The sequence below is a fragment of the Leopardus geoffroyi genome, chromosome D1, assembly GCF_018350155.1.
Source record: "Leopardus geoffroyi isolate Oge1 chromosome D1, O.geoffroyi_Oge1_pat1.0, whole genome shotgun sequence".
Taxonomy (NCBI): Eukaryota; Metazoa; Chordata; class Mammalia; order Carnivora; family Felidae; genus Leopardus; species Leopardus geoffroyi.
In genome coordinates, this window is record NC_059329.1 from 59,702,647 (window position 1) to 59,716,805 (window position 14,159).

A 14,159-nucleotide genomic window follows, 5' to 3' on the forward strand; every position below is an offset into this window, starting at 1 on the left:
TGTCCCAAAATGTTTACAAGGGAAGACCTACCTTTTCTGGCCATGGAAGTAGCCTTAGGTTCTATCCCTATTTTCACAATCTGGATTACTTGCCTCTTCAACACACATTTGCCATACACTCTTCACCATTCATATATAAAGTTTATTACTATTGTCCATTCCCCACCTATATGTGGCCTGGGTTAGGCTGGACCCCAGAATACTAAGGGTCTTTTGATGAATGTCATACAAAGAAGTGAGAGGCAAAGTAGCTTACATTGTAGGAGCGGGGGTGCCTCTGTTTCCACTGTACCAGGAGCAGCTGGGCCACCACCAAAGTAGCGATGAGGATGAGGACCATTTCAGCGTGCATGGCTTCATGGCCACGGTGCTTGGCATGCATGCGTGCGTGCTCAACCCTGAAAGCCAAACAGATGAGGTAAGGCAGGTCAGGGATGGTGTGAGGGTAAAATAGCAATGCTTTCCAGGGATATCCCACCATCCCATAGCTCAGAACATATTCTTGTGCTTTGCAGCTGCAAGGTACTGTACAAATTAGAGGATAGAAAAATACACATCTTAGAGAACAGGCATTGGGGGATAGAACCAGAGCTCTGTGGGCCCCAGTCAAAAACTCGGCTACTGGAGTTAAAGGTGGGTTGTCTGCTGCCCACCTGCAAGAGCAGAAACAGCTGACACCTTTCCTGTAGGAAAGAGGTCCCAGGTGAAGCCTGTAGTCACTGCCCATTTCAGTCCTATTTCAACCTGTCACTGGAAGGAGAAAGTAACCCAGAGAAAAGTTTATAGCTATAAAGTCTCATAATGCTACTCAGTGATATTATGACACCAATTAAGAAGTAATACTGCAGATGTGTACTAATTCCAGGGTTAAAGTCTTGCTTTATTTGTCCTACCCTCTCTGTCAGGACCAGGGATTCTGAAAGCTAGTTAATGCCTGAAAAATCTGGACTGCTTCAACTTTATACTAATTCAACAGTGACTACACCATCAGTGTCCACAGGTAAATAGCCTCCTCAAGGGCTCAAGGAAGAGTACAACCGAAAACTCATATAATCTAAGGCAGGCATTCTCTGGTCCAGAGGACTGGCAACAAGTGATTCCCTTGGCCAATATAGGCAAAGAGCTTCCTCTAAGAATGCAAAAGAGTCAATCCTACCATTCTGGGTCAGAGTCAGCCAACAGAGAGAAATAAGGAAGGAGTTAGAAAACTAAATATAAATACAGCCTGTAGTCAGGAGCTTTTATGCAAATTCTCCATGCATGGGGATATTAGGGAGAGAGGGATAGGACAACATAAATGGTATCTTCATAGAGTTCCCAGGAGCAATGAGAGACTATGCAAGAAGAACCCAATGGGATGAATTACATAAGAGACAAATGATAAAGCAAAAAGTTAATTGTACAATCTAGATGGTGGGTATAAAGGTGTTTACTGTGTAATTCTTTCCATTTTTCTGAGGTTTTTCATAATAAAATGTTAGGGAAGAAACATGGTAGGGGAGTGGGCAGCCAAATGTCAGCAGCCAGCCACAGCACCTAAGGGTTTATCCTAGGTGGGAGAATCTGACAAAAAGAAAATATGGAGTATAAGTCAGAAAAACTTAGGTTCAGACATCCATGTGGCCTTGGCCAAGAAAATTCACATCTCTACACCACAATTTCTTCATTTGTCAAAAGGAGTCCATATCTTTGCTGCTTCCCTCATAGGGTTGTTGTGAGGATAAGCTAAACTAAAAGGGCAAAGGGCATTTTAAAAACCTAAAGACTGTGGGGAGTTATAAAGATAACAAGACATAAGTTTCTCATTCGCAGACAGTATATGACTGAATGGATGTACACAACAAAAAATCAAAGAAATATCTAGAAAATACCGGAGAAGATCTAGTTCAGGTTCCCATCCAATGCAAACATTATCTTTATAATATTTGTTTGAATACTTCCACTGGCTGAGAACATCTGTCTCTTAAAGTAGTTAGGGAACTATGTGTCTGGAACACTGTAGGTGTTCACATGTGTTATGAAGAAATAAAATTCCAATGTTTTAAGGGCAGAAGTTCACTATACCACAATTATTAAAGCTGTATTGGGGCGCCTGGGTGGCTCAGTCAGTTAAAGCGTCCGACTTCAGCTCAGGTCACGATCTCGCGGTCCGTGAGTTCGAGCCCTGCGTCGGGCTCTGGGCTGATGGCTCAGAGCCTGGAGCCTGTTTCCAATTCTGTGTCGCCCTCTCTCTCTGCCCCTCCCCCGTTCATGCTCTGTCTCTCTCTGTCTCAAAAATAAGTAAAACGTTAAAAAAAAAAAATTAAAAAAAAAAAGCTGTCTCTGATAACAAGACAAAATATCTATCTATAGCTTCAATCCGTTGGACCTACTTATACTCTGGAACAACAAAGGATATTTTCACTCTTCTTACCCAGCGCTGCTCTTTCAAAGATTTGTCATGATCTTATTTAAAAACAAAAACAAAAACAAAAACTATCCTCTTCCTACTATCACTTTTCTGTGCCCTTTTAGGCTAACGGTTCTTTTCAACACTATTCATATAATATAATGTGAAAACCATTAAACCTGGTTGCCTTCTTCTAGACATTATCTAGCTAAAGATCTTCTTAATATACAGTTTACAACAAAATCAATGTGGACTCAGTGAAGCAGAGCACGGTGGAACTATCACCACCCTAAAGCAGATAATATATTTTTAGAAACATCTTCCAAATTTTGGAATGTTTTGATAGCTGAGGTACAAAACTAGTACATATTAAGCTTACAGTCACCTAAAATCTTGCTGGGTTTGTCATATAAGTTGATATCTTTGCAATTCTCCATTTTTATAATCTAAATGAAGGGGGGTTTTGCACTATTAATAAAGTCTACATGGTTGATTTCAGCTCATTGGTCAGCTACCTTGTGAAGTTTGTGGGGTAAGCACTCTGAAAGTTCTTTACTGATGAGTAATCATGACAATATTTGTTGACTCACTCTGGTTACAAAACATGTTAGTAGCAGAGTTGAGATCAGAAGACACATCTCTCATTTTTCAGCCAGAGCTCTCTGCCCTGTTCATGGATAATGATATTAATGACGATAATCAACTGGAAAGCAGGTGAACACTTACTGGAAGCTTACCACATGCCAGGCATTGTTCTAAGATTTTCACATATATTAATCCCCACAACTACTCTATGCGGTATAGGTACTGTCGTAATCTTCATTGTGCAAACTGGTAAAATTAAGGTAGTAAGAAACTAAGCAACTTGCCGAAGATCGCACAGCTAGGAAATGGCAGAACTAGTAGTGTTCAAACCCAAATAAATGGTTTGGTGCAATTACCTGTTTACTCCCCAGGACTGAAGGAGCTACTCAGGAGTGACCCAAGTACTGGGAAAGATCCCAAATGACCTGTCTTACTGGTCAAGAGTCACTGCCTCCCCACAGCCAAGTTAGCAAAAGGGAAGATATACAACTCTATTAGTAGGATTAATTTATAGTTTCCAGCCTAAGGGGCCCACACTGTCACACTTACCTCCATTGCTCCTCTGGGGAGAGGTCCGACATATCAACCTGTAGAAAGACACCACAAGAAAAATCCATTACTGTCTAAGAACTATCCCTGCCCAACATAAGGTGCTCATACATTCATCATTATCTTCAAGGAATTACAAGAAGCTTTCAAGTGTCGTAATCTGTATGGAACCTTCCCCAATACTCTATTTCCCACTGATCTCTCCCTTCTCTAACCACTTACTTTGTCTCATGTCTATGACTGACAGTATATTGTATGTATATGCAAGGCAATGAGGATAGGAGAGTAACTCTAACCCCTAAGATGTTCACAGCCTTGTCAGGAAGTCACACATATATACAGAAAATTTCTTTATTATATGCTGAGGACTAGTTAGAGAAGAATAAAGAAATGGCTTCTGATCCAATCTGGGGTGTTATAGATTGGCAAGACTTCCCAGAGGAGACATGAAATATCATCCAGATGAAAAAATAAGAGAAATAAATGTTCCAGGCAAAGGGACTAACATAAACATGAAGGAATAAAGTTGCACAGCATACAAATAAATGAGTATGGCTAGAGCAAAAAGTATGAATCAGAATTAGTGGGAGATGAAGCTAAATAAAATATTTTGTCATATAATGCTGTTTGAGTCTAAATGGCTTTATGGCATCAGGCAAAACATTAGACCAGGGTGAACTAAGCTTCAGTCTCTGCTCTGTTATTAACTAGTACTATGGCCTTCCAACTTCAAAGTTCTGGTTCTATTTGTTAGTCTTGTCCTTTTAGAACAGGGTTTCTCAACCTTGACATTAGGGATATTTGAGACTGGTTCATTTTTTTGGTGGGGTGGGGAGTTCTCTGTACACTGTAGGATGTTTTAGCAGCATCCCTGGCCTCCACCCTCTAGATGCCAATAGCATCTCCACAGAAGCAACAATGTCTACAGACATTGTAAAATGTCCCCTGTGGAAAGAAAACTGCCTCCAGTTGAAAACCACTGCCCAAAAATAGACTCTTTGAGTTCAGGACTCAAGTCTTCTGCTTCCTTGCAGCCACACAAAAGCATACCCAAGTGTCAGTACATAAGTCAAAAACATTACTTTCATACATTCTTTTACTGACCTGAGCTGAAAATGTTTCTTGATGTCGAGAGGAGAGACAATTCTCAAATGTATCAATCAACAAATATTCTTTTAGTACCTATGATGTTCAAGGCCCAATTTCCCACTGTTCCTATGATAATTTCAGAAAAGTACTTTACATGGAATGTTTGATTTAAAATGGGCAGAACTCTCCTACTGAGTCAAATCAGCACATATTTACCAGGCATCCTTTTATGTGTGTGTATTGTGTACTCCCATCCCTCTTTAGGGAGGGCTTTCTGATTTCTACATGTCCCAGCTAAGTTAAAACAAAACAAAACAAAACAAAAACAACAACAACATCTCAAGGCTTCACCCAGCCAATCAGGATAATGAAGTCAACCACCTCCTCTCTTTTCCTAATTCACACAATGCCTCACAGAATATATTCAGGTGTCCTGACTCAGGTTTTCATCTCCCCCAGAAAAAAAGAGGCCCCAGAGTATCCCAGAAGGACAAGTGGATATAAGAAATGGAAATGCCCGGGGTGCCTGGGTGGCTCAGTCAGTTAAGTGTCTGACTTTGGCTCAGGTCATGATCTCACGGTTCATGAGTTCGAGTCCCACATCGGGCTCTGTGCTGACAGCTCAGAGCCTGGAGCCTGCTTCGGATTCTGTGTTTCCCTCTCTCTCTGCTCCTGCCCTGCTCACACTCTGTCTCTGTCTCTCAAAAAGTGAATAAACATTTTAAAAAATTAAAAAAAAAAAAAAGAAAAGAAATGGAAATACTCATTTGGGCAATACCTGAGCAGACAATTAAGGACCATATTTCTAAAGAAACAATCCATATGGTTTCACACTACGTATCAAAACTCTTTTCCTTTTTTCCAACTTGAACCTGCATCTTGCCAAACCAGTCTGTTCATTGTCCCAAAACACATGGGTCTCATTCCTGTCTCTAGCCTTTGCATATCCTTCCTTTTGATTGCCATGTCTCCCTCTCTTTTTTCCCATCCAAGTCCAACTTGTCCTTTGAGGAACCAGCTGCAATTTCACCTTCTCTGGAGAAGCCTTCCCTGATCGTCTAGCTTAGTGAATTTGGCCCTCTGGTTTTCTCAAGCATGGATTTTTCTCCTTCTCACTCAAACTGTGGTACAAAGGCTAGTGTCAACTTTATCTGGGTGCTTGTTAGAAATGCAGAATCTCAGGCATCACTCCAGACCCACTGAATCAGAATTCTTAAAAAAAAAAAAAAAAAAAAAAAAAAAGTTTATTATAAGCGTGAGTGCATGAGCATGGGGAGAGGCAAAGAGAGTAGAGAGAGAGAGAACCCAAAGCAGGCTCTGTGCTGTCAGTGCAGAGCCTGACACAGGGCTTGATCCCACAAACCATGAAATCATGACCTGAGCCGAATGAAGAGTTGGATGCTTAACTGACTGAGCCACCCAGGCACCCCCAGAATCCTCCTTTTAATAAGATCTCCAGATGATCTGTATGCACATTAAATTTTAGAAGCACTGTTCCATGCCATTCATTCATAGTCTTATGTTATCTTAGACATGATTGCCAAGTGATCTGCTTCTTAAAGCAGGACCAGCATTAAGGTCGGGGTAAGCAAGGGACCTAGGGCTCAAAATTTAAGGAGGCACTCACTGTCAGGTACTAATCCTCCACTTGCATGACCCTGAAAGTGAGTGTCTCCTTAAAGTTTGCACCCTAAGTGCCTCGTTTGCTTCACTCTATTCCTAGCCTGCTTTTGTGTAACTTGCTCCCATCCCATAAACCTGGAAGATCCCACAGTGCCAAGGAGAATACACAGCTTTGTGTCTTTCAAGGAGAACAGAACAGAGCTGAGCATATATTAAGCACTCAGTGAGTACTAAAGGAATTGAACACAATTCTCTACAATATGATAATAAGTATGCTGACAAACCAGCACCTTACCTGGAGATGCTTAAATGGGAGTATAAACAAACACTTGAAAAGTACTTAATAAGCATCTGGGAAAGAAGTATTCATTTGACACCAGGAAGCACCCAGAAAATCATGTTTAAAAAACTCTATGTCAAAACAAAACAAGACAAGACAAAACCAAGACAACATAACTACATGTTCAAAGAAGCCAGACAAGTCTATTGAAGGAAAAACTAAGGAAGATCCAAAGAACTAGGCCAGACACAGGGGTGCCTCTCCATGAGATAGTGGTCAAGCATGCTACTGTCCATATAGTCTATACTGTCTCTCCATCTGGAAAATAAAGAATAAGACTTCTGATTTCATTGTGGGGCTGTGAACGTAAGAACATTCCAGATCACCATGCAATTTCATTGCCTTTCCTCCTGGGAGAGTGGAAGTACTTTATAAAGTAACAGGAGAGGCTGGGGAACCAAATGCTGGTGAAGCACAGAACAGTAATGCTTTCAGAGCCTCAGAGAAAACAGCTCAGAAAGGCAAACACTAAGGCTGAGATTGGACTTGGACTTACAGGACCATTTAGCACTTCATGGAGTACTGCGAATCCTAAGAGTAAAGATATGATTTGGCTTTAATATTTGCCTCCTGAACCAAGCGATTATTTACATTACATACAAACTGGTCTTCAAGTGCAAGTGGAAAGACAAGGAAAGCTCTAAACTACAACTATAATTAACCTGTACCATCTGGAAATACAGCTTTATTTGCTTCCTCATTAATGAGTTTATTCATCTGGGTCCAAGAAGACAGTCTTGATTGTGCCCTGTCCAGAGCTCAGGTTAGCTAACTAGGGAGGCTCTCTAGGCATGGTTACTGATTGATGGGCTCACATCGAACTCCCAAGACCCACATACAGAATGTTTTCTTGCCAACCAATCACCCCCCTCCTAGAAGCTCACAAGGCACCTAGTTATGCCAATCTACCTAAGTCCAGATTTGAAAGAATAAACCAAAATGTCAGGCAGAGGGCAAGAGAAAATTTCATAAAAATGGAAAATGCTCAGGTGTAAAAGACTCAGGAACCCACCCATGTAACCCCACAAATAGGCCTCCTGTCCCACCCCCTCAAGTATCAGATTCCCTCTGGTCTCTGAGTCTTTACACAGGCTGGTTACTTTGTCCATTAATGCCCTCTGTTCCACCAAACCAATTCTGCCTTGGTACAAAATGCTGGCCAAATCCTCCTGGCTCCAGGAAGGCTCTTTAGACTGACCCCATTCAATGAAGAAACAAATATCCTCTACTGCCTTGCTAAGCATGGGGCACAGTCCAGCAGCATCAGCACTGTGAGAGGTTATTAAGAAACAGAATCTCAAGACTCCATCCCAGACCTCCTGAATCAGAATCTACACTTAATAAGATAGCCAGATAATTCATACGCCCATTAAAGCATTGCTACTGCTGCTATTGCATCCCAGCACTCACAGTCCACAATGTGTCCAAAGACATATACTTCTACGCACCTGATTATTCTAATAACAACTCTTCCGAGATCTAATTCACATACCATAAATTCATCCACAGTCCTTTTCGGTATATTCACAGAGTTGTGCCACCATCACCATTGTGTAAGTTTGAAACATTTTACCACCACAAGAAGAAACCACATACCAGTTAGCAGTCACTCTCCATCCTCCCCCAGCCCAAGAAGACACTCATTTACTTTCTGTCTCTATCTATAGATTGCCTATTCTAGACATTTCATAAAAATGGGATCATACAGTATGTGGTCTTTTGAGATTGGCTTCTTTCACTTAGCATGTTTTCAATGTTCATCAGGTTGTAGCATGTATTGTAGTTAATTCCTTTTTATTGCCAAATAACACTGCATTGTATGGATATACTACATTATATCTATCCACTCAACAGTTAATGGACATTTGGGTTGTTTATACTTTCTGGCTATTAAAAATAATGCTGTTACAACATTCATTTACAAGCTTTTGCGTAGACATGTTTTCATTTCTCTTGAGGATATATACCTAGGAGTGAAACTGTTAGGTCATATGGTAACTCTATGCTTAACCTTTTGAAGAACTGCCAAACTGTTTTCCACAGCAGCTGCACCATTTTACATTCCCACCAGCACTGCGTGAACGTTCCAATTTCTCCACATCCTCAACAATACTTGTTATTCTCTTTTTCATAAATGCATCCAAGTGGGTGGGAAATGGTTTCGCTACGTGATTTCAATTTTGCATTTCCCTAATGGATAATGACGCTGAGCATCTTTTCATATGTTTATTGGCCATTTATATATCTTAACTTTGGAGAAAAGGTTATTCAGACCTTTGTCCATTTTTTAAAAATAGACTTTTTTGGAGGATTTTTAGGCTCACAGCAAAACTGAACAAAAAATACAGAGTATGCCATATATCCCCTCCACCCAAATACACATAGCCTCCCCCATTATCAACATCCCCCACCAGAGTAGTACATTTGTCCCAACTGATGAATCTACACTGACACATCATTTCACCCAAAGTTCAGTTTACCTTAACAAACATATAACCTATAAGGACATGTACACAACATTTAAGTATACAGAGTAGTTTCACTGTCCTAAAAATTCTGTGTTCTGCTTATTTATCATTCCATCCTCCCCTAATCCCTAGCAAATACGTATCTTTTTACTGTCTCTATGGTTTTGCCTTTTCTAGAGTGTCATATAGTTAAAATCATATGTAGCCTTTTTACATTGGCTTCTTTCACTTAGTAATATGCATTTAAGACTCCTCTGTTTTTTCATGGTTTGATTGCTCATTTCTTCTTAATGAATAATATTCCATTGTCTGGATGTACCACAGTTTATTTATCCACTCACCTACTGAAGGATATCTTGGTTACTTCCAACATTTGGCAACTACGAATAAAGCTGCTATAAACAACTGTGTGGACATAATAGTGTGTTTAATTTTGTTCTTCTCCTTTAATACAGTATTGGCTATTCTGGGTCTTTTGCCTCTCCATATAAAGTTTAGAATCAGTTTGTCAATATCCACAAGGTAACTTGCTGGGATTCTGACAGGCATTGCACTAAATCTGTAAATCAAGCTGGGAAGAACTGACATCTTGACAACATTGAATCTTCCTATACCTAAACGTGGAATATCACTCCACTTAAATAGTTCTTCTTTAATATTTTGATCAGAGCTTCATAGTTTTTCTCATATAGATCCTATAAACATTTTGCTAGATTTATACTAGTATTTATGCTAGGATGTCATTTTCATGGAGCTAAAGTAAATGGTATTGTTTTTTTTTTTTTTAATTTTAACGTTTATTTATTTCTGAGAGACAGAGAGAGGCAGAGCATGAGAGGGGGAGGAGCAGAGAGAGAGAGGGAGACAGCGAATCTGAAGAAGGCTCCAGGCTCTGAGCCATCAGCACAGAGCCCGACACGGGCCTCGAACTCACGAACCCGTGAGATCATGACCTGAGCTGAAGTCGGCCTCCCAACCAACTGAGCCACTCAGACGCGCCGGTATTGTGTTTTTAATTTCAAATTCCACTTGTTCATTGCTGATATATATATATAGGAAAGCAATTGGCTCTTTTTATATTAACCTTGCTGGATTTATATCATCCTGAAACCTTGCTATAATAGTTCCAGATTTTTTGTTGACATTTTTGGATTTTCTACATAGACAGTTATGTCATCTGTGAACAAAGATGGTTTTATTTCTTCCCTCCAAATCTGTATACATTTTACTCCCTTATCTTACTGTGTTAACTAGGCCTTCCATACAGTATGATGTTGAAAAGCATGGTGAGAGGAGACACCATTTACGTTGCTCTTAACCTTACTAGGAAAGCTTCAAGTTTCTCACCATCAAGTATGATGTTAGCTGCAAATTTTTTTGTAGATATTCTTTATCAATTTGATGAAGTTACTCTCTATTTTTAGTTTTCTGAGAATTTTTATCTTTTTTTCTGTAGATGCAGATTTCTTTTTAATTTTTTAAAATTTACATCCAAATTAGTTAGCATATACTGCAACAATGATTTCAGGAGTAGATTCCTTAGTGCCCCTTAACCATTTAGACCATCTCCTACTCCCACAACCACTCCAGTAACCCTCAGTTTGTTCTCCATATTTATGAGTCTCTTCTGTTTTGTCCCCCTCCCTGTTTTTATATTATCTTTGTTTCCCTTCCCTTATGTTCATCTGTTGATCTTTGTCTTTCTCTAATTTCACTTAGCATAATACCCTCCAGTTCCATCCACGTAGTTGCAAATGGCAAGATTTCATTCTTTTGGATTGCCGAGTAATACTCCATTGTATATATATACCACATCTTCTTTATCCATTCAGCCATCGATGGACATTTGGGCTCTTTTCACACTTTGGCTCTTGCTGATAGTGCTGCTATAAACATGGGGGTGCATGTGTCCCTTCAAAACAGCACACCTGTATCCCTTGGATAAATGTCTAGTAGTGCAATTGCTGGGTCACAAGGTAGTTCTATTTTTAGTTTTTTGAGGAACCTCCATACTGTTTTCCAGAGTGGCTGCACCAGCTTGCATTGCCACCAACAATGCAAAAGAGATCCTCTTTCTCCACATTCTCGCCAACATCTGTTGCTGCCTGAGTTGTTAATGTTAGTCATTCTGACAGGTGTGAGGTGGTATCTCATTGTGGTTTTGATTTGTATTTCCCTGATGATGAGTGATGTGGAGCATTTTTTCATGTGTCGGTTGGCCATCTGGATGTCTTCCTTGAAGAAGTGTCTATTCATGTCTTTCACCCATTTCTTCACTGGATTGTTTTTTGGGTGTTGAGTTTGATAAATTCTTCATAGATTTTGGATACTAACCCTTTATCTGATATGTCATTTGCAAATATCTTCTCCCATTCTGTCAGATGCCTTTTAGTTTTGCTGATTGTTTCCTTTGCTGTGCAGAAGCTTTTTATTTTGATGAGGTCCCAGTAGTTCATTTTTGCTTTTGTTTCCCTTGCCTCTAGAGATGTGTTGAGTAAGAAGTTGCTGCAGGCAAGATCCTGCTTTCTCCTTGAGGATTTTGATGGCTTCCTGTCTTACATTGAGGTCTTTCATCCATTTTGAGTTTATTTTTGTGTATGGTGTAAGAAAGTGGTCCAGGTTCATTCTTCTGAATGTCGCTGTCCAGTTTTCCCAGCACCACTTGCTGAAGAGACTGTCTTTATTCCACTGGATATTCTTTCCTGCTTTGTCAAAGATTAGCTGGCCATATGTTTGTGGGTCCATTTCTGGGTTCTCTATTCTCTTCCATTGATCTGAGTGTCTGTTCTTGTGCCACTGAGAATTTTTATCTTAAGTGGGTATGGGATTTTGTCAAGAGCTTTTTCTGTATCTATTCATATATTTATGCAATTTTTCTTCTTTAGCCTATCAATGTGATGGATTACATTAAATGATTCTCAAATGCTGAATCAACTTGCACACGTGGGATAAATCCCACTCGGTCATGGTGTATGATTCTTTTTATACACTGTCAGATTTGTTAATATTTTATTGATGGTTTTTAAATTGATGTTCGTAAGAGACATTGGTCTGTACTTTCTTGAATTGTCCCCTCATTCATTTATAATACTAGTAACTTGTGTCCTCTTTTTTTCATAGTTAGCCTGGTTACAGACCTACCAGTTGTATCAATTTTTTCAAAGAATCAGATTTTGATTTTGTTGATCTTCTCTACTGATTTCCTATTTTCAATTCATTGATTTCTACCCTGTTTTTCATTATTTCTTTTCTCCTGCTTACTTTGGTTTTAATTAGCACTTTTTTCTAGGTTCCAAAGATGAATCCATAGGTGATTGATTCTAGATCTTTCTTTCCTCTAAGCATGCTTTTACTGCATCCCACAAATTTTGGTAAGTTGAGTTTCCATTTTCATTTAGTTCAAATATACTTAAATTTCTCCCGAGATTTCTTCTTCGATCCATGTGTTATTTAGAAGTGTGTTGTATAATCTTCAAATATTTGTGGATTTTTTTTTAATGTTTATTTTTTGAGAGAGAGAAAGCACAAGAGAGGGATGGGGTAGAGAGAGGGAGGGAAATGCAGAATCTGGAGCAGGTTCCAGGCTCTAAGCTGTCAGCACAGAGACTGATGCAGGGCTCGAACTCATAAACTGTGAGATCATGACCTGAGCTGAAGTCAGATGGTTAACTGAGCCAGCCAGGCACCCCAAGTATTTGTGGATTTTCTTTCTCTTCTTGAATTCTAGCTGAATTCCACTGTGCTCTGACAATGTGTTCCTATTCTTTTAAATTTGTTGTGTTTTATAGAAACTTTGTGGTCTACCTTGGTGAATGTTTCATGAAAACTTGAGAAGGTCAATCTATTCTGCTGTTGTTAAATGAAGCAGTCTACAGATGTCCATTATGTCCAGTTGATTGATAGTGTTAACTGAATTTAGCTATGTACTTACAGACTTTCTGATGGCTGAATCTGTCCATTTCTGACAGAGGAATGCTAAGCCCTGTAACTATAATCTGGATTTGTCTACTTCCGGTTGCAGTTCTATCAGCTTTCACTTCACATGTTTTGACAAGCTGCTGTTAGGTATACACACATTGAGGACTGTTACGTCTTCTTGGAGGATGGACTTTTATCACTACATAATGCCCCTCTTGATCCCCAATAACTTTCCTTGCTCTGAGGTCTGCTCTGTCTGAAATTAATATAGCTAGTCTTACCTTCTTTTGATTAGTATTAGTATGCTATATTTCTCTTTATTCATTTAATTTTATATGTATCCTTTTACTTAAAAAGGGGCTTCTTGTAGGCAATATATAGCAGATCTTTTTTTTCATCCACTATGACAATCTTTCAGTTGGTGCATTTTTTTAAGCTTATTTGAGAGAGTGTGCACATGTGAGCAGGAGAGGGGCAGAGAGAGGGAGAGAGAACCCCAAGCAGGCTTCATGACATCAGCACAGAACCCAACTCAGGGCTCGAACCCATGAACCTTGAGATCATGACGGAGCTAAAATCAAGAGTCAGACATGTAACCAACTGAGCCACCCAGGCACCCCAGAATTACGTGTGTGTGTGTGTGCGTGCGCTCACGTGTGCGTGTTCATATACACATATATGTTTAAGTTTATTTATTTTGAGAGAGAGAGTATGGGAGGAACAGAGAGAGAGAATTCCAAGCAGGGTCCACACTGTCAGCATAGAGCCCGATGCGAAGCCTGAACTCACGAACCGTGATACCATGACCTGAGCTGAAACCAAAAATTGGATGCTCAACCAACTAAGCTATCCAGGAGCCCCTGAATTATTTATATTTTTATTGTTGGGCTGTAAAAGTTCTTTATATATTTTCTGGATACTTATCTGATGTATGACTTATAAGTCAGATAAGTCTCTTATCTGATATATGACTTCCAAATATTGTCTCCCATTCTGTGGTGTGTCTTTTTACTTTCTTGATAGCATCCTTTGCAACACAAAAGTTTCTCACTTTGGTAAGTCCAACTTATTTACTTTTTCTTTAACTGCTTATGCTTTTGGTATCATATCTAAGAAGATTTCATGATTTGGTCATGATTTATGACTAGGTTTTCTTCTAAAATTTTTATAGTTTTATTTATATTTAGATCACTGGTCC

At 39.5% G+C, this 14,159-nt stretch overlaps 1 protein-coding gene across 5 annotated transcripts in view; it reads right to left on the reverse strand.

Annotated features, from left to right (window-relative positions):
- Positions 1-14,159, reverse strand: part of RNF121 (ring finger protein 121) — a 91,388-nt gene that overhangs the window by 58,963 nt on the left and 18,266 nt on the right. For all 5 annotated transcript variants that reach the window (XM_045484169.1, XM_045484168.1, XM_045484166.1 and 2 more), the window contains exons 2-3: positions 3,524-3,561; positions 257-398 (exon numbers count right to left, since the gene is read on the reverse strand). In XM_045484169.1, coding sequence (XP_045340125.1) covers positions 257-398; positions 3,524-3,561 — 180 coding nt within the window. The remainder of the gene's footprint in view (positions 1-256; positions 399-3,523; positions 3,562-14,159) is intronic.